This window comes from Dermacentor silvarum, chromosome 9 (genome assembly GCF_013339745.2).
Source record: "Dermacentor silvarum isolate Dsil-2018 chromosome 9, BIME_Dsil_1.4, whole genome shotgun sequence".
Classification (NCBI taxonomy): Eukaryota; Metazoa; Arthropoda; class Arachnida; order Ixodida; family Ixodidae; genus Dermacentor; species Dermacentor silvarum.
This window is the reverse complement of record NC_051162.1, coordinates 78374758-78401161: the sequence shown is the minus strand read 5'-3', so window position 1 is coordinate 78401161 and position 26404 is coordinate 78374758. Positions and strand designations below refer to the sequence as shown.

Below are 26404 nucleotides of genomic sequence, written 5' to 3'. Positions count from 1 at the left end.
CGAGATAAGAAAGGATATTATCGAATAAGGATTCAGAACTTTGCGTTGAACATTGAGTTGGGGCATTAATGCTTGAAAGCTGAAACCCAAAAATCAGCCGGCGAAGTCTACATAACTAATATAATTATTTTACAATAAATATATGTTAAGATCACCTAAAATAAGCGTACTCTTATTTGCTCGTGAAATTTTCTCTAACTTTGCTGACAACACTGCACAAAATACTTTAATTGATGAAGATGGTTAGCAGTAAGCCGTGCCAATGATCGTACTTTTTTCTGTAATGTGAGGAAAGAAGTTTTGTATTTCGAGCCATACGGACTCACATGTCGAAACATTGATACCTATATCGGCATGTCTTTTGTGACTTAAGTGATGGTGATATGACCATAATAAAAACGCCATGCGGGCTATCAGTGCGCTGAGAGTATTCTGACATGTATTCTAGGAAGGGATAGAATGTTTCATTCCCAGCCGAAAGCCATGTTTCGGTTACGCAAATGAGTTTATAATGATGATCAGTGCAAAGTAGTGATACATTATTATCATCAAATTGACTTCCTATGTTTCGCACATTAACCTGAATAGCAGAAGAGAGCTCATGTGAATCTATTTGATCAGCTGAGTCTTGTGGAGAGAAATCATCCGTGATGCAACTGTTCAATTGCCACTGAAAGATGTGCAAGTCACCTTCGCTAACAGTTCGAAAGACCCTGCCGTCCGCATTCTTCTAGCTTTTAGTACGCAGTTTTCTATCCACGGGTAAAGCCACCATTTTTGCAATATTTTTGCTCCAGTGCTGTAACACACAACCGCAAACAGTAACTTGCTTGATGACGTCAAGTGTTCTTTGACATATAGTGCAGTGTCAGTGCTGTCAGAGAACCCAAGCCTGCCTTTTGTGAAATTTTCCCTACGCGCTTCGAGAACAAAAGTGAGGACGAGGTTTCTCTTCCAAGCATCTCGCGTAAGCACGGTGAACGATATTCGGTGAACCATATTCGGAGAACATACATAGTGAACAATATTCATGTCTTCCAGTTTCACAGGCCTACCATTCCTGTCATCGATTTTTTTAATTATTTAGAAGCAGTCTTCGCCATGAGTTTCAGGGATGCCTCTTATCTCAATGCTGTTCAGGCGGAAATACTGGTTCAGTTCTTATACTTCACGAGGAAGTAGCTCATTTTTAATCTTCAGTTCTTTGTTTTCGGTGACAAGGGTGGCATGAGCTTATTTGAGGTCATAGAAAGAATCGCTGATGATTCACATGCTTTTTTTGAGGCTTTGATGCTCTTGCTGTAGCACTTTATATTCTTATTTATTTTTCTAGCGCCAGTCCTCTTTTTCGAATTAGTGATAGTTATCAGCAGTTCTTTCGTTTTCGATTCAAAAGTACTCCTCAGGGTTTCTAGATCCTTTGCAATTGAAGCAACCGTTGGAGCCATACTGCAAAATTGGCAACGAACCGGCCGCTACATATCGCCCCAATCACTAGTTGTTTGAGTTGATCGCTTCCTGTGGATGATTATTATTTATTACTATGAAACATACCCGCAACAATGAATCAACCAAGATGCGTGTCCGCGTGTTGATAATGATCATGACGATCATTTCTATACAATGGAACATGCCTAAGAAGCGAGCGCTACAATGACACGTACCCACATCGGAGGATTGGTCAAGAACCGGTTATTACATACCGTGTCATACTAGCGCTTTTAGATGATGGCCGCGTGTTTATGATTATAATATTCATACAATGGCACATACCCACGATGACGTAAACTAAGAAATGCACGCCTATATAAGATTTGTCACATTCCATCGCACAGGTGTATGACAGCACGATGCGGGCGCCATGTTTCCCTTACGCCATTGACTCAGGAACCAAATAGGCAAATTATTAGTATTTTATTACCAGCTTCAAGAAGACTTCACATGAATTGCTACATGTGCGTTGTATCTGCATTTTTTGTTACTACTTTGTTAGCATGAGAATCGTATTTATCTGCGCTTTCTTTTTTTCGTGGTTGTACCCGAGCTACTGGTATGAAAGGAACGACCTTCTTGAGATCTACATCTACGGAATAAGAAAACGATTTTTTTATATGAGGAGTCTAGTCCGAGTTGTCTTTGTGGTGATGGCGCTCCTTCTTTGTGAAGAAACCATCGTCTCTTGTGCATGACGAATGTGGCCCATCAGCAGTAGACACAGATTCTGGCGCATTCTTTCGCGTGGTGCGGCCAACCTCGCCCATGTATCATGCATGAATTGGTGGTTGTTGGTAGGCGATAACGCGAGGTGAGGTAAGGGCGCGGGTACATTCCGAATAAGGATATATGGCACTACCACGCTGCTCGCCGACCTGACAGATGGGATGGCCTAATCTGCGCTCAATATGATGGATGAATGCGTTATTAGGAAGGGAGGGTGAGGAAGCGCTAGAGTCTTCAGAAGAAACGCCTTCCCCCATATGCACCCGCAACACCTTGTGTTTCCAGGGAGGTCCGTTATTGCCCGATAGGAAGCTTCGCGGCTTCTTGCATTTCCACAAGGCACTGATTTGCTGGGCGTATGGTGACATATCGTAGCAGCGATGCAAGTAAAGCAGAGGCAAGAAAATTCTCGACATTGATCGCCAGCCTGTTCCAACATGTTGCTACAATCCAGCACAACAATTCCAGCTGTGCTCGCTTTTTGTACTCTGTGTTCAGAGAGCTGCTTTGGCTTCAGGGCTGTAAACATTGGACGTACATAGTGAAGCACTTGGACAGCATTTATAGTTGATGACTCAAAGATGTTCAGTTAATTGCTGTAGCACCACAGTTGATCGCTCTGGACAGTCTATGTCACAATGATTATTGCCGGCTACAGGTGTTGTGACGTGCATTGGGAACGTGAAATATTCCCCTTTTGTAAAGGGTAGTAAGTTCTGTTCCCATTTGGTCAAAATGAATCTGGTGTGGTAGTCTACTGCTACGTCGTTCCTGACAATTATATTGTGGTTTTGGGACGTAAAACCCGAGAACGTAATTTTCATTTCTGTTCTAGGGACAACAGGCTACAGCTTAAAGAAAACACACGACAAACATGGCCTAAAATATTTACCTCAGAAAAAAAATATCGCTAGAGCAACCGGCACTTCATGGTTAGTTTTAAAGTGAAATTGTTAAGAATTAACGTTAGAGATCATTTTCTTTGCGTTTTGTCGTATCTACACGTGATTATGATGAGGCATTGAAATCAGTGCCCTGTTATGGGGAAAATCCCTTATTCTGAGTTATTCAAAAGAAGAGGATTGTGTTCTACAAAACTCATCCTGAAATGCTGACGCACCGTTTTCGCCATCATGCATGCATACATCCCAGACGCTGCTCCAATCACGAAACATGCAGTTATGGCAAATAATGTCCACTTTAGTCATTACGCTTTATTACTCGAAATGGCGCTTTTGTTGCATCCCGTCCATTCCTGAGGACCTCCTGTTTTATACAACGTAACATGCGCATGCCCTAGACATTTATATTCGTACCCCCTATTTCATTACTTAAAATAAAAGTTGACAGTCACTGGAGGCGAAAGCCTACCCGCTCATGAGACATTTATTACATTACTTGACATTTTTGTTCTAATGCGTTGTTACTTCCCATTACTTGTTTTCTCCCACCGAAGGTCATGGGTTTGAGTGCTTTGATTAACTCTGCATTGACTGTATCGTAATTAACTTTGCCCTAATTAACACCAAAGGTCACGAGACTGACTCCCACCAAAGGTGGTGAGTTCGAGTGGCTAAATTAACTCTTTCTTAATAGCCGTGCCTTAATTAACATCGCCTTAATTAATAACACCAAAGGTAGTGGGTTCGACTCTCATCTTTCACGATGGCAATTGCAGTCCAACGTGGAGATGTGGCCGGTTTGCCTACATCTCCATGTTGGGTAGTGGGTTTGAGTTCCTTAAGCAACTCCACCCTAATTAACACCAGAGGTTAACACCAGCGGTCGAGGGTTCCACTCCCTTCAATGGCACATGGATTCGGCTCTCGACCTTCACGATGTCAAATGGAATCCAACTTGGAGATATCGCCATCTCACCCATATCTACAAGTGAGTTCGACCCCCTCCAAAGGTCGTGGTTTCGAGTGCCTTAGTTAACTCTATCTCATTTACCTGTACATGAATCAACTTTGCCTTCATTAGCACCACAGATTGTGCTGACGCTTCTTTTTCGCCTCGGCGTCACGCTTTCTTAAAATGTTATTGATGGCCTAATTCGCCACAATTAAGACCGTAGGTCGTGAGTTCTACTCCAACCAGGTATGCAGGGTTCAACTCCCAGCAAAGGTCGTGAGTCTTAATTAAATTCGCCTTATTTAACACAACAGGTAGTGGGTATGACTCCCACCGAAGGTCGAGGGTTTGACTCCCTATGAATTTTGGTGCCATAAAACAGGACGGCGCAAAGCCGGACAGCGGATTTTTGTCCCATGAGCCGTCTAAAGCTTTCGCCTTAATAAACTCCGCGAACGTTGACGAATTGTTTTAGCCGGAAAGACCGGCTCTACAGCTCACTTCGTCATCATGAAAATTGGGCGTTGCCGCGAATATGTGATGAGGACATTTGACGGGTGCCCAACAGAGTGTGCCATCAAATAAGTACAAAAATGCTCCTTCACGTACACGCGTCATGCATTTAAAGGATGCCTCAAAAATACCTCTCTTGCGAAGGTTCACAGAACTTGAGTGATATTCAAAAGAAAGCAATTAGCAGATTGATTGATTCGTCCCTGGAAGACATTCTGTTATCCTGATTCACCCTTAGCCAAGGCACGAAGACGCTCGTTGGATATTCTAAGCGAATGGTTCTGCGACTAAGCGACGTACCCAAATAAAAAAATATAAATAACAAGAAAGCGGAAAAGCAGGCCTGCTTCGATCGATGACTGCTGAGTTGGGTAACGTCACTTGGAAGAATGAGTAGCCTAGCAATAAAATTCCCCGAATTCCCCGAACTTCAAAGAAAAGTGTGAGCTTTTCAAGGCGGTGCTTGTGAAGGACGCCATGCGGCAATGACTGGAAGCCTTGCACACCGGGAACGAAAATCGATTGTTCGATCTTGGGCCTCCATATGCCAAAAGGAAACACGTAAGCAGGTGGAAAAATGAGTGATGTAAGAGAGATGTGGGCGCTCAGTGCCGAATCATCGCTCATTCCTTTTCTGCTATACGCTAAAGCAGCAAAACTGGTGCCGGACGCATCCCTTCGATGTTTTTCCTACATACACTTATAATTTAGGACACGATATTTTTATGGTCCGTGTCAGAGTACGTTAGCCGTAGCAGTAGGTAAGAAGTCGTTAGTATTCGGGATGAAGCTTTACTTAACATTAATGTCAGAGCGGTAAGTGGAGACGGACATTAATGGATGTCTAAGTTTTCCTTACCGTGATGTTCTGCTTGTTCAGGTGTATTCGTGTCTCACAGGAATCGTCCAACAGCGCCGCCTACAATTTTTGGGTGTGTGAGAAAACAATCATATTCTTTGCCGCAGCCCATCCTTCGAGACGCAAAGATATCCCCAGTGAAGCGTCTAAGCTGCTTAGATAGACAGCTTTCAGAAGTGATCTCGCCGTCTGGGCTGAAGCACTTTTCCAACGCACAAGACCACAGAATCACGATTTCGCGTTTTGAATAGGAGTGAACTGGAAGTCTGAATATATTAAATTGCTGGCGCATGTAGCGAAGCTTGTGACTGTTGGATCGCTGTCACACTCGACCTAATTAGAATTATACGAAAAAATATAATTGTTGCTTTCTTGAACTAAGGTTGCTTATGCTGCTTGTGAGTTTGTCAAGCGTAGTGATTGCGATAAGTATTGCTGGTGCTTATTCGGACCTTCCGTATTTGACAAAAATTTAGCAGTTGAAATGTTTAACGAAAGTCTTTTTTGAAAGGACCTTCACATATATCGTTGAAGGGTGAATAGGAGCTTTACGTAGATGAGAATAAGTAGACACTTTTGCGTAAATGCTAATTGATGTGGTAAGCTTGTCCGCTGTAAGCGCTCTGTAATTTGAAATTTGCATACGTCGAATCGCTTTTTATTGCTGTTGCGAAGAGAAGTAATCATAGGCGTCGTACTTAAACTTTTTGGAGATCTTTATTTCATTACTACTCTGAGTTGAAATAGAAATTGTGTTCCCAGTACATCAAGAACTTGACATTTTTCTTCTAAATGCAGCAAATTTCCACCAACTGAATTCCACGCTACCATTTAGCCCTTCTTCATTTGGCTGTAATGTGAATTCAATTCATTCTGATCATAAGTGATCATATATATATATATATATATATATATATATATGTACATATGTTTTAATTTTCACTGCTCTATACCTCGCTGGGTATACTCATAAAAAGTGCGCTGAAAATTCTTATATACAAGTGCAACCTCTGCCCTTATTTGAATCCAGCGCGGTGGCAAAATGGCTATGGCGTGGTGCTACTAAGCTCAAGGTTGTGGGTTTAATCTCTACGGCAGCCGCATTTTGATTGGAGAGAATGCACACACACTGATGTATGGTGCACGCGATGCACGTTAAAGAACCACTGGTGGTCAAAATTATGCCGATGCCCTCCATCATGGAGTCCCTCATAACCCATTTTTCAGTTTGGGGATGCGAAACTGCTCGATTTATTTAAGTAAACTTGTCCCACTTTTCAATATTTCCTAGTGCGTTTGTTTTCCTTACGTAACAGAGTGCGTTTTCATGCTTTACAATGCTTGCTTCACTATTGCTTTTTATGTATTTTACCACTAGCTAATGCTGGCTACAGCTTTAGTTAAACTTGAAGCTTATATGTATTTCACTTGTTAAGCCGAAGTTGAAGTACTCGTACTTGTAAGGGGCCTTTATACTGAACCGCACATTCACCACTTCGAAATGGTAAAGAGGAGAGTGGTTAGGCTTATTCAGAAAATATCGAAAGCTAGACATTCTAACTGAACACATAACAGCAAATAGTAGCTTAAACCATATTTTAGAAAGATATAGCCTTATGTTACTGTTAACTATCAGGATGCAATGCAGATTGTACAAGAGGTTTTATTTTCAACTTCGACTGAACTTCGAACCTATATTATGGTTGGAAATGGATATGTTATAAATTTTTACTGTTGGTATATCTGTGCGCTGTTGAAGTCCAATCAGTTTATTTCTGTACATACGATATATGCCTGTGTTAATATATATGTGCATATATGTGCAAGAATATGTGCATGTCACCTGTATGTGTTAATAATGGCTATGCTTTATCGTTAATCTGTTTCATCTCCTGAATGTCATCACTGCTAAGTGTTTAAAGGCTTGCCGGGCCCAGTAAAGCTGTCAAAAAACAGCTTTCTGCCCTGGTATCCCTACCAGAAACGTGTGCTTTTTTTCTGGAAAATAAAACTGAAATGAAATATCAGCACAGGCGTTGCGAATCAACATTTCGGAAGAGACCATGTGATTATTGTTGTCGGTGTTAATGCGATTATCATTGAATAAATGCAGAAAACACGGTATTGCCACGGCCAAAGTGCGTAATTTGTAAGGCGCATACAGCCGCCATGCTTCCCTCTAGACAAGCCGCGCCATCTATAGGCGCCCCCGGAAAGTCCGCACTTCGGACGTTTCCAAATACGTATGACGCGCTTTCAATTACGCCAAGCACCGGATAGATAATAAAGGATGTTTTTTTTGTCAGTAAATCGTGGCACATACCTAGCGATACATACGCAGTGACCCCAGCTGGCATCAAATATGTTTATTGAAGAGCGCCAGATCCACAATGGCAAGTATCCAGTATAATAGTTGGCGTAAAAGAGGTCTATCCAAGAGGGGCACACAGCGGTGTGGCATACCGAGCGACCCAAGTTTTCTTAAAACAGATTAGATACAACAGACTGGGTGAAGGTCTGTGTCGGCAAACTGTATTATTTTTGGAGCGCAATGAGTTCACACGATTATTCAAACGACCAAAATCAATCTTAAGGCCATGGCCATGGGTGGTACGTAGTGTCCAGGTTTGTTAAAATATTGCTTAAGGATTTTCTAAGCATGTGTACAGATGACAGAGCACTTTCAGAACACGGCCATATGTTACGTCCATTTTCCACATTTTCTTGCTTATCGGAACCTGTTTATGCTATCCTGATTGTCAATTTATCTCTGCTCAATGCCCTTTTTTAAATCTAATGTACAGACTTCGTAAGTGCATGCTCATTCAATACCACAGTAACCAATCGTTTTTATGTTCCAATATTATTTAATCTAATCTTTAAATTATTTGAGTGTTTTATTATTCCGCTCTGTACACGTACTAGTTAGTATTACCTACCGACTGCCCAACCTCACACAGAAGATATCTTGCTTATGTGGGCTGGATATGTAACCGTGACGTGGATGTATATAATAAAGATTAATATTTCTTTTTCTTAAAAACATGGTAATCGCATTACAATGTGTCTGACCGTTGGTCTCGAACGTGGTTCCTTCAGCCCCACAGCACCCGCCTTGCTCTATCTGTTACACCATTGACTACCTAATGAGCGAAGTTCGCGTGAAAGAGGTCGGATACGGGCAGACCGACACATGGCAAAATGGTTGAAGTTCACAAAGAATACTAATAGAATTATTACGATGTGTGCAGTTTTTGCGAAATATTTTATCAGGATAAGTTAGCATCGGCAGAACTCGGTATCTAAAACCACCGACAACAGGAACAACTCGTCACACTCACAATCAAACTCTATTGCAATCTTTAGCAAAAGCGAAAGCTTACAGTTATTTTTTCGCCGCCTACAGCCTCAAAGCGAAATTTTCTTCCCCAACGTGTATTTGAGGATTCTGTGATGAAGCTTTTTTTAATGTATTTATCTTTCTGAACAACTTGTATCTCTTTTTTAACAGCACAAGTACATTTACTGGTGCCGTATAACGCAAAACTATAAAACTCTAATCTTATTCAAATCTCCTGACGACAAACTTACGTAATCGCGAACGCAAGCATCGGGTGGTGACCCGCCGTGTTGTCTGAACAGCCCAATCAAATGTTCTCCTAGTTTATAGGAGGTCATTGTTTGCCTTGAAAGCAAATATTATTGCCTTCCTTGATAGGTATTTCTTATTTAAGTGACTGACAAAGAGGCCAGTAGCGCGCCCAAGTGGAAAGGGTTTCTGTGGGTCCATGCTAGCGCAGTGAAAGTAAATACCCGGATGAGGAAGGCGGTGCCGCTGTCAGCGATTGGTCCGCTTCTTCTTACTTAAATTGCGGTCGCTGGTCGAAAGTCACGGCGGCGTGCCTAAAAAATACTTCTAAAACAAATACTCAGCGACCAAGAGTTGGTTGAGCAATGTCGAATACATGCAAAAAGGGCTCGACAACGTTTATAGCGTCACTTCAAAATTTTGAATATATGCAGAGAAATGCATTCTCGCCGGCAGCTTCGATTAGCTAGTGCCAGAGAGATCGGTGGGACACCACCTTTTAGCCCATTCGCTCCGGCTATTCTGAACAAAATTTTTTTTCGACATATTATTGCATCTTTGGTGCATACACGTCACTTCGACATGGTACGTCCGTTCTCGCGGCTTTATAACGTCGCGTGACGGATAGGCGAAGTGGGCGCCGCCAGAAATATTTTGACCATTAGTGTAGACTCATGGCAAATCAGGCAAAGAGTGATAAATATATTTTTTCTACGGCATAAACATGCATAATCAGTGCGTACACGTTATATCAAATGGGGATTCCTCGCGGTTTTCATGACGTCGTGTGACTGACAGGTGAAGTGGGTGCAGAAATGGAATATAAGAGATTGTAATATCTTTACGTTATAATGTCACTTTAATTTTACAGTACGTGCACTGTGCAGTGTATGTACTGTGCATTGCATATTACAGAGTACAGCGTTTGGCAGTGTATTGCTAAATGCCTTTTTTGTTTCCTTTTTCCCAATTGTGTGCAGACTGCATTGTGCTATCTATTGTTGCTGCACTCCTGCGTGGGCCACAGTTGGCTGGCAGTATTCTGAAACAAATTAGTAAGCTAAACTCGGCCGGTATTGACAAAAAGATCTTGCACTAAATATTTTTTCTAAGAGTAATCTCTCACCCGTCTTCATCCTGGCCATATTACCGGCGAAAGTGGCTGGCGAACAGCAAACAGATTTGTGCATTAAGCCCCTGTTTTTTATTCTCAAAATTTTTCACCTTTCCTTTTAAATCTTGACACGTTGCTTTCTCCTAATCGTGTTTAAGCTGTGAAAAGTTAAGCCACTTTACTTTTGCAGCACGATGGTAGTGCGTCGAGATCCGTAGAGCCCTAAAAAATTGAATCGACTTTTCCGCAAAGGTTCAGGAATTCGCACCGGGAGGTGCGGCTTAAATTGTACGAAAACTCGTCCAGGCTCTCTTCGCTACCTCTCATTAACTCGACTTGATCCTTAGGGATGTCGGCTGCCCCATCAGGTGACCCCAGAGAGCTCGAGTGACCCAGCTCCTGCATGCCTAACGAGACCGTCGGGATTTTTGTGCGGTGAGGGAAACGGTGAACTAGGTTCGATCCTTCGCGCCAGAGAATGAGCAGCGCGCCGAGTGAACCGAATAAATTACTTCATGTCTTCCGCAGATACCTTTCGTATATTTTTGAATTGTCCATTACTTCCATACCCTTAAATTGCTGTTACTGCTGGTTTATCGATGTAAAAAAATGAAAGAAAACCATATACCGAAGGAGTGCCGAACTAATGTGCGGAATTTCCAGGTAATGTGACCAGGTGCCAGACGCCCTTCTTGAGATATCCCAGAAAAAAAATGGAAACTGTTAATTTTAACACAAGGGTAAATAAAATGAATGTGCTACGAAGCTCGCCTTTATGCGCAAGCAGAAAAAGAAATGTTGCATGGTGCAACGAGGGCAGATTTGCAGCGTATGAATTGCCTTTTTCGTGTTTCTGTAATGGTTTATGGAAATAACATTTGGACACATTTTAGAGAATTGTCGGTAAGTTTTCTTCCAATATCCACTTCATTCAGGGCGTGCACTTATATATGTACTTGTTTACGGCGACTTATTTTCTCCGGCTGTGTCCAGCAGGAGCAAGAAAATAACATCTCATATTAACGGCGGGTAAAGTCAACCTTTTGCCTACGCAATATGCTTCGAATTCGCCTCAGTTCGCTGGCTATTGGAACACATGGCCACTTTGCACTGTTTGTAAGTAAATGTTTTTGCTTTCCCCTGGTCCTTGGAACCAATAAATAACTTGTTCATGTGCCTTGAGCCGCTCATTGAATTATGTTTATGTTAAAACGAGATATCAAGGACTACATACTACCCCGGTATTTATTTACTGTGTAGTCATGAAGACTCACTACAATATGCACGAAAAATCATATCACCTTAAATTTTTCGTCTGGTAGAATCTCCAGCACCGTGAGATCAAATTATGTACATTTGGCGCGTTTATCGACATTCCATCATCATGCAGGACTGTAGGAGAAATAGCGACCTGATAGGACACAAGCAAGCACAAACGCCCTCATTGTTTCAAAGGTAAAGCGCTTAAATCAACTTTCAATGTTGCCCTAACCCTATTGCTTCTAATTACAATCGCTTTTTGCTTTCCAATACAAAGGGGTGTCCATCTGGTGGGTAGACATTTCCTTAGACACAAATTTCATAGTCTCTCAAAGGTCATTCACATGACCTGAATGTCATATAAAGAGGAGGAAAGATAAAAGCAGAAGGCAGGGAGGTTAACCAGAGTAACGTGCAGTTGGCTACCCTACACCACGGATATGGGAAAGGGGAACACAAAGATGACAAGAAGAGAGAGGAGGGAAGGAAAGAAGGAAATTAGCGGTAAGTTCGCTGACGCGTGTGCTATTACACTATTAGTCAAAGACGTTCACACAAGCCCGTTGTTCTCAAGAAGCACAAAAGTGCCTTGACCGCTTCGTGGGCCGACGAGCGATGCAGGTGGTCTTCCAGCACCACATGCACGGAAAGCGGCCGATTCTCCAGTTTTTGTAGCGAGTGAGAAAGTTTTTGTTTTTCTGAGGCATATCGTAGACAGAGTGGCACAGCAGGTGGTCGATAGTTTTTTCGGTGCCGCAGATCTCGCATGCTGCATGTCGTATAAATACTGCAATATTGGAGGGGTTGCGGTGCGGTTCAGGAGATGCGCTTCATGTACAACTTTTTTTCTGAATAATAACTTGTGTCTTCCTGTGGCTGATAAAGTGAACTCCCTTGTTCTCATTCTTAAGGAGCGCACTCTGATAAGGGAGTTGGTGTGTTCTACAAAGATTTTAGACAGGTTGACTGTATGAAGGCCTCTGTATACATTATTTCGCAAAGCTTGGGAAAAAATACATGGGCGTTCCAGTTACCTTGTCCTTCACTGCATAAAACACCGTTTTTTTAAAGGAAGTGGAACAACAGTGCACTTTTACGGCGAGTTTGATGGCGCATATTTCCAAACAAGTGTCATTCTGGACATTCATTCGAAGTGGATACGGCTTCCAAACTCACCGGCTACAATTAATAAATAGGATTATGCGTCGTAAGTGAACCAATTAGGCATAGTATTAGTTAATTTTTTAATTAGTTGAATTTGTCAAGTTTTCCTGCAAGCAATGTCCGCCTCTCTGTATAATCCAGCTCAAGGACTAGAATTATGTTACCTGCAACAGGTGATTTTTTTAAAGTTCGGGAAATCTTATAAATTGGTTCTCCGTAGAAAGGCGATGCTTTGGGAAGCGAATGTGTTCGTGTTTGTCACTTATAGTTAGCTGATAAAAAGATTACTAAACTTATTATGCAGAGAAATAGTACGCGCTGTAAAATCAACTGCTACTTACGTAGCCATCACAAAACCAACTAATGCATTGTAGCAAGTCATACTTCGCACAACGAGGCACATTCGATCTGAATACCGAATGTTTTTTTTAGAATATACAGAACTAAACATAATTGCCTCTTGGCGGGTAGCACAATTGGAATCCTTGAACGGGAATTGCTCGAAGATGCGGATGTTACTTGCACAATAATTGAAAACATATATTTTAGAAATTACGAAATTTTACTAACAATTACAAACTAATCACTTTACGGCACGTATTGAGTGTTCAAATTGCAGCCGGTCAGTTTGCACGCAATCTCGACTTGGAACAATTTCTGCGGATTGCACCCATTTTAAGATATGCGCTGTCAAACGTGCGGAAAAACGTACTGTTGTTCACGTTGCTTTTTTTTTAATATTCGATTTTATTCACGGAAGCACAAAAAATGACATGAACGCTAGCGTATATCGTCTCAAACTTTGGAAATGCATATCTCGACGCAGTTGTCATCCCGAGAATTTGACAAGTCAGATTACTATCGTGAATTGCTATATGTGCCGTAAAGTGAGTAATAAATGTTTCATTAAGGAAATGTCTTGATTAGTCAAGTATGCACTGTGATGTTCGCGTAATCTTTGTCTGCCTTTTCGTCTTTCATAAATAAAAAAAAAGTTCAGAAATAAAAGAAAACTCACCGTACGCTTAGCAAATAGCGAAAATTTAGCATGCTCACAATGTGCCTTATCTCACGTAAGTTCATGTGACCGTATTAATAATGAATTCAACGAACAAGTTACCGTGTTTTCTTTACATTTTGTTTAAAGTACACGAATTCAATTGCGTCCCTGTGCAGTAGCGATGTAGTGCTGCAGAGTTCATGAAGACGTTAAGTCTCTTTCTTTATTTATTTTTCATAATTTTATTTATTGCGAAAGCCGTATATGCCCCATTACGCGAAAATCCGTCGGCGTGACCAAAATCGGCCAACGCCGCAGCCGCAAAGAGTAAAAACACGTTAAAAGATGCTCGGATTTTTCTTTTTGCGGTAGCCTATTCATTCGAGCCATTTTGCCACTAAGTGCTTCCCGACTGAGTGTCCACCACAAGAGCAGTAATATACACAGACTTGCGAAAGGCTGACTTCTAACTCATTGCCGTTTCAATGCTTCTACGATCAATACCCGCTGCCATATTTGCTAAAGTCCTTTATGCACGTTTCGTGTAAAGGCATTTTCGAACCGCCTTTCAGCAGGCGCCTTTATCCGGCGGTGTGTTTGCCGTCAACCAGGATAGCATACACTAGGCTGACATAGACTGGATGGCTTAGAAACTGAACGCTATTTTTCAACCTGCTTTCTTTTCGACGAGATGGAGTTCGATTTCTGATAGAGTGTGTCCGTACTGGTAGCCACTCGGTAGCGGGTTTCGTGAACCGCCATTCTAGGTTCGTGAACCGCCATTCTAGGTACCACAAAAGAAGCTGTCGTGACGAAGGGTTTCTAATTCCGTTCGTTATGCTTTCGGCACCAAAGCGATGTCGTCATGCTATCCCCACGCCACTCGCAACCTTCAAAAACAAAGTCGTGTAGACATTTTTGGAAATTAATTATTCAGTGCCTGACTCTAGAGTGAGATCGAGGTTTGGGTTTTCATTCTCGAGGCGGATTCTCTGCACAGTCGTTGGCGCGAATAAGATTACGTTCTGATACTTTAGCTTGAAAAAGAAGAAAGTCGACAACACATCATGGCGAACAGACATGCAACCTGTTTGTTTTCTTTATGTTTTGTTCACGTTTATTATTTCTGTAGTATTACTTTCCGTATTAAGTGCTGGACACCCTTCAACGCAATATATTGATGCAGCGACCAAGTACTGTCGCACTCTATAGCACAGCTAAACATCTAAGTCATTTACGTTAGGATCGAGCGTTGAGCACGTTGGCAAACATTCATATAGAGGTTTGCGCACCGCCCACACTAAACAAATTTAGCAAAACAGTAAAACATTTCAGTAAAACAGACGCAGGACATGCCCCGACACATAACTATCGGCTTTGTGAGAATGATGCACTTATAATGTCATTCCGACTACGAAAACCACACTCAAGTTCAAACTGTCACACGTGACAACATCAACGGCGGCAGAGCTTGCTGCCCTGCGTGCTGCTGTGCAATACCTTCTGCAAGAGACACCTCAAAGATGGCTCAACTTTTGTAATTCTAATTTTCGGAACTTGATTTTGCCAAATAACGACTGCCAAGTACTATAGTACGCATCCTTTTGTTTTTATATTTTGAATTATATGACGACTTCTCTGTCTTCGACCCGTTAGTTCCGACATATCGTAAGCCAATTTTCTCATTGGTATAATTTTTTTCAATGGTTTGATTTAAACCATAGTAGTAAGCAGTGAAAATTGAAACGTAATGAATTCTACCTTGTTTTTTTATGCGAGCAATATATAGAACTGTGGAATCAGCACCGCGGCCTTTGATGTGTAACTTTCACAAACTTGTATATATTTCTTTTTCTTTGAGTAAATAGCATTTTTAATCGAATGGATACCCGCATGGTGCACAAAGTTAGATAATTGAATTGTTGTCCGCCCGCGTCGTGCAAGGATGGGTGATGGGGCTCATGGCTCTTCGCATTGTTATGCTATCGCGTAAAACCATCACTGTTTTATAGTAGTTTGGCTGTCCATGGTTGGACAATGTAGTTTGAAGTTTGAAGTTTATTATTATTATTAGCAAAGTAGCGATACATAAAATGAAGGAGATGTTTTACAGACTAGGGTCCCATAGTCCGAAGACTGTAGGGACCCACGATGAAGGAAGCATGTAAAAAAATGCAAAGGCAAATGGCAAGACAATGTAGTATAAATAGAATAATATCATACAAAAGCTATAGCAAAACAAAAAACGATAAAACATAGTAATAAATACAACTAAATAATGCAATCGCTACATCACAATTCAAAAAGGACAACATAGAATGATTATGACGATAGAAGGTGTAATTTTAAAGTTTTTTTGAACGTGTAAAGGTCAGTTAAAGACTTTATATTGGGTGGAATAGAGTTCCATAATTAAATGGCTGTGAATGACAACGATTTTATGCCGTAATTAGTGCGAACTCGGGGAAGTAATAAACTTCCTTCTAATGCGAAGCGAGTGCGGTTAGTGTTTTTTAGTAAGTCATAGTTGATGAGATCAAAAGGCAGCCGACGGTTAATAATATTAAAAAACAAACAAGTACAATGAAATTCAAATAACTTACTAATACATAAAATATTATATTGTCTAAGCAATGAAATAGCGTTAGAACGACGAGGGCTGAAAGTGATAATGCGGATGGCTTGGTTCTGTATGTGTTGCACAGATGAGATGTACGAATGATATGTGTTTGCCCAGGTAGTTATACCATAGTTAAAGTGACTATGAACAAATGAGAAGTAGAGCGATAATAATGGATTAGTGGAGAAATATGGCCTAGCTTTATTTATTGCCCGAATACCAAAAGCAGTCTTTTTCTTAATGTCTGACAAATGTAGACCAAAATTAAGAGTTATGTCTAAACGTACTCCGAGAAAAGAAACAGAATCGCAAGCATAGATAGTATTAGGACCCATTGTTAGAGCAGCAGAAGTTAATAAATGCTTTTGAGGAGATCTGAAAATCATAAACTGGGTTTTAGAGGGGTTTATAGTTAGGTCATTTTTGTTACACCATGAAACTACATTGTTGAGTACAGAGTTTAGTTTTGATATTAAAGATGGAACTGTTTTGGCGTCGCACAAAGAACATAGACATGCAGGAAACACTCACCACTCCCCACCAGAGGGCATCGGCGTAACTTGTGAAATCAGACTTTCCCTCGATGCCCATTGCGTCTTTCTCGGCCAAGTACATGAAGTAGGACGAGAAGATCAGGCCCAGGAAACCAATGTACAGTGTTGTGATGAGCTCCTGCATAGGAATAATATCGCATCTTATCAGACCAGCTTTGCCCAATACGATTTGCTATAAATTAAGGAGCTGATATATCAGGGAGCGACAATAACGACGTCTGATTGAGTGAAGCACCAACATGCAAAAGGCCATTTTTTAGCCCCAAGACTATATAGACTGTACAATGAAATAGAAAATACCATACATAGCACTGACTATGAAGTTTTGTTTATAGTTAGTTTATTTCACAACACGTAATCAAAGAGCCAATTGGCGTGAAAACTGAATGGATCAGACAAGACACAGATCTTAAAATCCGCTGATCTGTATTGTTGTATTATTTCTCTTTATCTCTCTCCTGATATATGAGGCGCAATATCAAAGCGATAGGAGGATGTCTTTCTGTTCCTTTATATTGACGATTCATTCATTCTAGAGAATCCAAAAATACACATTGGTTAATAGTAAGTGCTGTGTCTTGTTGCTAGATCTATCCAGTTATGCCGTTTCTATGCTCAGAAATAGTACCATGTAAAACCAACAAGCCCAACAGCAGACTCGAGTATCCAACTATGTTTTGAAGAATACTCAAAGGCCGTCTGCATACCAGCGTCATTTCATGATTGAAAAGGTGCTACGCAATGTATTCGGTGATTCGAAATCTGCGTTTGTCATGACAAAAGGAAAGCCTTCCATTTCCGGCACCATTGTGACGCCTGTAATGTCCCCGCTTTGGAAGCTTCTCATTCCGTGGAGTGATTTGAGCTGGTATTCTCATGCGTATTTTCACTTATTCTCATGAGCGCGCTTATTCTCATGAGCATTTGTGTTACGTTACTTGACAGAATATGAAGCTGGAAGCACCAATGATTTGTTAATGAAAGGTTTACCATGATACTGCGCGATCTTAACCTTGAACATTTCTACCGACGCAATAATAAATGCAAATGCCGTCTTTATCACAGAACCACTCGCCATTTAAACTCCTTTCCCAGTACTGCGCGTTCTATACGTCTTAATCCTTTTAATGCGATTAGCACTATTCGATTACTTTGGGAGTTGTGAACCTGTCCGTCCGTCCGCCCATTCGTCCTAGTACGCCTATCCAGTGACCCAAGGGGTCCCTAGTGTGGCGCATTAAGCGTGCGCTTCTGGTGGTGATGCCATCATTATCGTTCCATTGTTGCCATTCCCGAATTGTCATCTCACTCGTCACGCCGTCTACGCTGACCCAGTGGACCAAGTTTTCTAATCGTTTGGACCACTAGGCTTGTGATCGTGATTCCGTCGTGCCTAGTTTATCGCAATTCAAGCTTCGTCAATCACCTCTCGTCATGCCATCATCGTCAACCCATCGTCCTCACGCCACCATCGTCGTGCAGGCTTCGTGATTCAGTCATCGTTGCGCTTTCTCGTCATACACTCTCCGTCATCCGATTGTCATCATACAGTTGTCATTGCGTTGTCGTTATGCATTCGTTGCCATACCATAGTCGTAATGCCACCATCGTCACTATGTCGTTTTACCGTCATCATCACTTCAGGAACATCCTCCAATTGCCTTCGTGCCGTCATCGTCATATTGCTTTTGTCTTTCCACCGACGTGAATTCTTCATCTATTCGACGCAATTATGCTGTCGTCATTGATTCGTGATTATACCGCTTTCGTCATGTCATCGTCATCACTGCGTTGCCGTAGATAGGCACTACAATGCACTGGTTGTCACTCCGTAGTCATCATGCCCTCGTGGTCGTGCAATCGTCGTCACTCCAGCTTCATTTTCTGACTGTCATCATGCTGTCGGGGTCACGCCATACTTGTCATCATCATTATCATCATCGTCAGCCTATATTTATGTCCACTGCAGGACGAAGGCCTCTCCCTGCGATCTCCAGTTACCCCTGTCTTGCGCTTGTTTCATCTTGTTCTAATTGACATGAAGAAAAAAAAAACGGAGCTGGGCAGTCCATGCATATGATGGATAATTGGAGGAGCATTAGAGTGACTGAATGTCACAGCCGAGGACGGTAGAAAACTAGGTGGGGTGATGATGTTAGGAAATTTGCAGGCGTTGTTGTCATTCCATTGTTATCAATCCGTCATCGTTATGCACCTTCATCGATGCATCAACCGGGAGCTAAGTTGATTTATCGACGAGCGTGGCATAACTCATCATTCTGTCGTAATTATGTCGTTCTTCAATCTTGATTGCGCCGCCATTGTCATGGCATCCTCGTCATTGCGTCGTCGTGGATTTTCACTATAATGCATCCGTGGTCATGGAATCGTCGCCTTCAGAGCTTCTTCATCCGTTTGTCTTCATACCGTCGTCGTCAGACCATAGTCGTCGTACACTCATCATCCAACTCTCCCCATGGCGTTGTCGGCACGCTGTCATCGTTACACCATCGTCATCATTTCGTCAGTGCATCGTCATCCTCGTCAGTGCATCGACATCATACAGTCGTGCTCATGCCGCCATACTCATAGGTGACCTCGGCAAGCGAGTACAGCGGTAACATTAGGGATACCGGAATATGTCACATATATCCAAAGCAACAAAAGAATGATAATTAAGGCTGTTAAAGGAACTTCAGGAATACACTGTCGCTACATTGTCCGAATGTCAATTGCATTATCATCCACGGTCATTTTGAGAGGAGTTCTGCTGTATTGTTTTGTTTCTGCTGTCGACGCTACTAGGTCATGTGCCAATAATTAGGGTTTTATAACATTCTTGCATATGTTTTCTTCTTGTTCTGTTTTTATTGTAAATTATCTATGGTAAGCATGCCTGCTGTAGGCTTTTGTGCCTGCAGTGCGTAAAATAACAAAAAAATGGCATTAGACTGTGTGCACAGAAATAAGCGGATACGCGCTTTGCTTCAGGTTTGGTCATGAGCAGTGGCAAACTCACCTGCCTATGTACAAATACTACGGATCCAAGCAGCCTCCAGGTGCCTCCCTGCCGGTCGACGTGGAGCATGCGCAGGATCTGGAGGAAACGGATTCCCCTGTGGGCAAGGGGAGAGGAACGATGTCCATAAAGTAGTGTGACCAGCAAAGAGGCTTGGTTAGTATTTTTGTTTTTCTCGCAGTCTTTTTCGGCGTTTACAATATTTCAATGCGTGTAATGGAAGAAAACGCCGTCTGCCTGCGAAATATTGAGCTTGATTTTTTATGAAACATGTTTAAATTAAGTCAGCTGAGTGGCCTCTTCAAGGTCATCTGCAACAAAATTTCATTTGGTTGTACAAATGACAATTATGTTACACTAAATGCAGTCTTGGCAACGTCGCAAGGATGGCAATTGAATTGTTTTCTTCTTAGCAGCATTTAAGCGGCACTTAAGCAGACGACGCGTGCACCTGGTGGTTGAGGCTGTGACGTCAGTCCCAGTACTTCGCAGCTGGGGGCGCCATCTTGGCGTCGTCATCCGATTCGCGCATAAGGCGCAGCCGCGGGCGCCATCTTATCTCGGAAGTCATACCTATGACCCGCGCCCTCTGGTCATGCGTCAGTTCCGGTGAGCGGTAATGCATGGCGGTGCATCTTTTTCAGTTTCGGCATCGATAACGGCTATTTTTGCGAACTTTTCGGGACAATTCCATTTGCATATCAAACGCCAAATTCCGCACGTAGCTGCGTTATATCTACACTAACCTATGCTATGCTTTTTACGCGGTGTAAAATATTGCTGGTGTTGGCCTTTAAAGCGAGAATTTTATTACATCGCATGTGCCTTCATAAACGTATTGGAGCTATGACGAAAGTAAGCTGTTTGCTAAAGTACACAAACTGTTTTTAGCAATATCATAATTTTTGCAGCTGACAGCTCCAACGCACCTGAAATCTAGCAGGAGCTATATACAGACTAGCTTTTCATTGCCTCATGAAGACTACACCTAGTCGCTCAACTTCATTCATTGGTCTTGAAATGGTGCGAACATTTGCAGTAGTAGTTCACAATCAAACATGTTCCATTGTATTTCCAAAATCTAGCGATAAAAAGGCATTTAATCATGTGACATCTGCTTGCAGTAAACACACTCGCCATATTTGTCGAATACCTTACCTTATGGCTGAGGTAGCAAACACCTGGCCGTTCGAGCCGGCCACTAGGACCACAACAGAAGCGACAACGACGATGAGATCTGAAACGAACAAGACAGAAAGAAAATAAATAAACTTTTTATTATTTTGTTATTGTTTTATTAAACTTTTTATTATTTATTATTTATTAATTATTTTATTATGTTGCAGTTTATTGTAAAAGAAAATACTATTGGGAAGTCCTCTTCATAAACTTGAAGCCAATTTAAATGCTTCGCTTTTACGGCCTCTTAGGGCCCCGACACTAGGTTTTATACACGGGGATCGGTTTGGTGTTTTGCGTGGTTTCATTAAATCACGAAAAGTTTACCATGCTAATTTCCGGACTTAATAACGATGCAACAATTCTTACACATTCCTTCTTGTCTCAATCGTTCAATGAACCTTCTTATCGTTTCCTTTAGATGTAATCATTCATTCATCTCCTCGAACGTCTCAATTACGCGCGCTATTATTTTCTTACCGGTTTTACCTTTTCCAGTGATTCATTCGTTAAAACAGTCATTAACCCCCGCGTGTACCTACCAGATTCCTGGCTTAACACACATTGTGAGTAGCTGTAATGTTCTGAAGGCTACTCTGCATCATCTTTCACTTTAAGCTTCCACAACGTTTAAAAAAAAGTATCATATTATACGCAATGAATTCATCGTTACAGGTGGGATAGCAACTCAGCTAGTCGCACTGAAACGCTGTTTCCTGCTGAAGTTCTGACTAAATGATAAGTGGTAGGTGAGCCTAATATAAGGAAATAACCTCATGGAACTTTATAAGAAATGGAAGAGTGTGGGATGCGCGAAACATTCTAGCTTGAAAAAAAAAGACATGGGGGCAAGTTATCGCTTGACTCAAAAATGCGTACTTGTGATGACAACCCACAGCTCAACGCTTGAGCCACTAAGCAAAGCACGCAAGATCTCTGCGGCGACACTCAAAATATGTAGATAGCGGCACTGTAACGTGACACGGCGAAGCTGACTACTTGAAGATAGTGTTAGGCATAACGGTTTAGACATTCAATCATAGAAGATAGACGTAGTCATAGCGCAATATTAAGAAGCGCAAAAAATAGCAAAATGTGACTATATAACGCAGATTGTCCTTTCTTATTCTGGAGATGGTCAAAGAGCGAATAATACGCAATAAATATTTAATAATGCAAGCCGTATGGTGTCGGAAACGATGACGCTTCAGCGCAGACCAGTGTGCCTAAAGGAGCTGTTGGGACAGTGGCGAATAGCTATACTTAAAGGAACGCGCGCTTGCTTCTTCTGAAGAGCTTTTGAAGGTCGCTGATATACTCTATAAATAGTAAGATAATGAGCGCAACAATATCTTTCCTGGTGAAAACGACGTGGCAAGTGAATGCTTGACATGGCATGCAATTTTCTCACGCAACATATTGTGTACCTGCTCTGTACGTAAGCGTTTATAAAATTTTAAGCCATATTTCTCTATGTGGACGATTCGCCTTTTGGCGACACATTTTAGAGCCATTTTACATTGTTACTTTTTTATCATTGTGATGTTGTGTAATGTGTTGGACATTTCCATGTTACTTATGCAAGAAAAAGGTAACACCACATCTTGGTTATAACATCTCTATTTCTTCCTCTCAAGAAAAATATAAAGTTACCGTAAAGTTGAGAGAATAAAGAGAGCAGTACTGGACTGTTCAACGCCACATGGAACACGATTCTCGCATTAGCCAGTCGGGAGTTGGACGTTCCACCCTGCACCATTGTGCACAGCCAGTGTTCAAGCCCTGAAAGGACATGGTATTGTTCTTACCTATGATGGAAATGGGCTTTCGAGCGAACCGCAGCCGGCCCCAGAATCCCAGGTACTTGCTCCGACATCCGGCAGCCCAAAGCCGGACGCAGTACTCCATTCCAAAAAAGACTACGAGAAAAATCTCCTGGGAAATAACCAAAATATTTAAATCAGCGATGCTAGGTACCCGATTGTTGGTAATGAACTTATTCTCTTCAATTTTGTTCTTTGAGCAACACTTAAATATTACAATTGTTTTGTTCCCCGTTTCTGATGCTCAGTTTTTACTCTTCTAGGTATGTTCACATTGATCCTTAGCATTAACGACGAAGACCTAAAGTGCCAACCACCGAAGAAAACCTAGGATACGAGTAACCTTTCTGACAAGAACTGCTGTGCTGCGCCTTATTCCTTGCTAGATTACTGAATAGGCACGTGGACACCTGCTCCTGAGCATTAGTAAGGCTGGAGCATATATCCTACACACATGATCAATACGTAGCTGAAATAGCCGCCGTAGTGCGAAAATTACGAAGGTGGGTGTATCGTGATCCGATAGTACGCTTACCAGCGCAACCCACGTCATTATTTCGACTCGGCACGGGCCGTGCCCTTTCTGTTTACTTTTCCCTCTTCGCTCTTGGCGTGTCTTTATAAGCAGGCGCAATAAAGGACGCAAGCAGTTTTTCGCCCTTCACCATGTCGGCCTGGTCGATGCTTCGCCCACGCCCATATTGCACGGAACGTTACAGTGGGTTATACGGTTAAAGTGATAATATGCTAATGCCTAAGTGCTGCAGCACTAACAATTATATTTCCTGGGCATGGTGTCATAACAAGGATTATATCGTGGTCTACTTTCAGCGATCGTAGGATCTCAATTTTAGGCTAGATCCCATGGCCACCATCATGTTTCAGATAGGTGTCTGCATATGAACGACAATATAGATCAGCAACTCACTGATTGCAAAGAAGCATTTGTTATGGAGTACGAAGAAAATAAGTGTAATGTCAGTGTGCTGTGTGCAGCCTATTGGTCATGAATATTTTGAAGTTCATTGCAGCCGGGGGATTGCTATTGTGTGTACAAACTTTCACACTGATAATATTGATTTCGGTCACTGCAACATGGCTGCTAAAGGGAATAAATGTGGTGGTAATTAACACATTTTACTTAAATAAAAGGATAGCGTGTTTATCTGCAAATTCCTTATTTATGCTTTCGTCAACATGATTTGTCGACCCATTGATAATCTCTTTACCTGCATTGAAGCAGCCCTCTAAATGATTGGTCTTTCTCTGAAATTTTATTCAGTTTACGCAACTAAAATTATGCAGACTATCTAACCATCTGCTCTTGGAGCTGCAGCATATTTGTCGCTATGGATAGGCAGCGGCTATTGTAACTGTACTTCTGATGGATTGAATGTATGAAAAGTACATTAAGGTGTACATTACCATGTAGTACAAAGATGACATGGCAAAATCGCTGTATTGGTCGATGGTGGACAGGACGCTGAAGATGAGGCAAATCAATACGACTAGAAATCTGTAAAAAAATTGGAGGAAGAGTTAGAAACAGTATTGCACGTCCGACGACCACGCTGGAGTCTACGCGAAGCGAAGCTTTCGTCACGTAATCAATTAAATTCTGTGCAACTAATTGCGACCCGTACAAATGCTCTGAACGGGTATTATATTGTTTGCAATCATGCATTACACGAATCACAGGTTTACTATCATTCCATATTTGTGCTTATTGACTACACATTCCACAAACTCTGCCGAAACGCAAACAACGATTCATGTGTATGCACACTGTATGCCGTCGATGCAGCCATGAAACGAGAACAACCGACCAACCAACCAAATCTAAATAAATATCTGTTGACCCACATGCTTTTCTTGTTGCCGTACCGCCTGAGCCAATCATCGGAAAGAAGTATTCGAGCCCACAAAGAGCAGCCATTTTTGCCCATGTGATGGACGTTATGAAGAAGCCACGTTAAAAAGCGGGAGGTACCTTAGCTCTTTACTGGCGTACAGCGAAATAAAAAGCAGATGTATTAAAGGTGTTCAGGATTAAAGCTTTTTTTAAATAGCCTGTCATTTCCTTGATGATCAATTCTTTGTTTCGTTTCTCTTCTTTTTGTGGTAGTTCGTTTTCCAAAGGATATATTTCAATCAACACGCTTAATATTCTCGAACGTAAGCACTAATCATACTTAAAGATTCTTAGACTGCAAAGGGAAAGAAGGACAATGCAGAGGTCCCCCCTTGCCATCAACTCTTTCGCTTTCTTTATTTCAATCTTACATTACTGGTTCGGATAATACTTAATCCCATTCCATTGTTCGGATATATTGGAGGACAGTGGAATAGGATGCTTGAAGAGAGCAACGAAATGAAAGAGGGGAAGGTAATAAGTGCACGAAAGTTTTAGTTTGTTTTTATGCGGCACAAGAGAAATGGCAAACGAGATTAGAAAAGACGACGGACATATGGGACCTTGTAGGATCACGAGCGAAATTCGAGCGATTTTGAGACTAAGAGTCCCCGGCGTCCGGCACTAGATTCATGTTATAGGTTCCTCTAAATCTCATTTCTCTGCTATACTGATCCTTGCAATAAATTTTTTGTCAACACTCGGAGTGGACGTTACCAGCGGGCATTCTCGAACAGGCGCCCTCTTCCTACACCGCATCTAGTCTTAATAAAAGCTTCGCTTCGAAAACCTGTTTCATCTGGCAGCGGTGAAAATGTGGGCTTCAAAATTTCAACTAATGAAAAAGAACGGTAGCAGGCATGCCTGCGATAGACTGCGCCATTCATTTCATACAAAAAAAAAACAAGGACACTGGCAAATATTAAGCGCAATTCTTGGCCCGCGCACGAAAAATTAATACGCCTGGCTGTTGGCTGTTCCAATGAAAAATAGATACGCGAAAGAAACTCCACGTCAGACCCCAGAGATGTCGTGCCACGGCAGTCGTATGGAAGCCGAAAGTGCAGGGAAGGAAAACTTTTTTGGAGCACTTAAAATTGTGCTTGTGTAGCCAAAACACTCTTTTAAGCGCACACGCTTTATTTCTTGCAGAAACCCCTGAAAAGCAGGACAACGCAGCTGAAGATATCGTTGGCAAATTGGTCGGCATAACCTGCGCTAGATCGTTGCACCTGATGCCGCATTGTCACTTGAAGTATTATGAAGCTGTGTCTGCACGGCACGATGCGAGGTTTGCGTACTGTCGAAGCAAAGTTGCAGTGCTCATGAAATTCGCCGTGTAATACACAGGAATGTCGAGAAAGGTCAAATGACTTCGCAGAAAATCTACAATGGCTGGCGAATTTCCCCACTTATGCGCTCAGGAATTGCAGCCCACATACGCAGTTCTTGAGGGCTGGGTAACCGATGTATTGTTGCGAACGCGAATGCAGCCAATGAGCCAACGCTGTTCTCGTTTACTGATCCCTTTATTTGCTTTGAAAGAAAATAGTGTTTTCTACTTTGACCATTTGTTATCTAGTTCGTTGACAACAGGTGGACATCGCGTAAGGGGTTAGGGTTTCGATGGGTCCAAGCTAGGGCATTGAAAGTGCTAGACAACTGGATGAGGAACGTGGTGATGGTGTCTACGATTGGTACGTTTACGCTTGCTTAGTTCAGGG

General features: G+C 41.9%; 1 protein-coding gene across 1 annotated transcript in view; it reads right to left on the bottom strand.

The window, feature by feature from the left end:
- LOC119465332 (potassium voltage-gated channel subfamily KQT member 1) overlaps positions 1-26404 on the bottom strand; it is a 119486-nt gene that overhangs the window by 18225 nt on the left and 74857 nt on the right. The window contains exons 4-8 of the mRNA XM_049655330.1: positions 24194-24284; positions 22754-22880; positions 20925-21003; positions 19767-19863; positions 16725-16865 (exon numbers count right to left, since the gene is read on the bottom strand). Of these exons, the coding sequence (XP_049511287.1) occupies positions 16725-16865; positions 19767-19863; positions 20925-21003; positions 22754-22880; positions 24194-24284 (535 nt within the window). The remainder of the gene's footprint in view (positions 1-16724; positions 16866-19766; positions 19864-20924; positions 21004-22753; positions 22881-24193; positions 24285-26404) is intronic.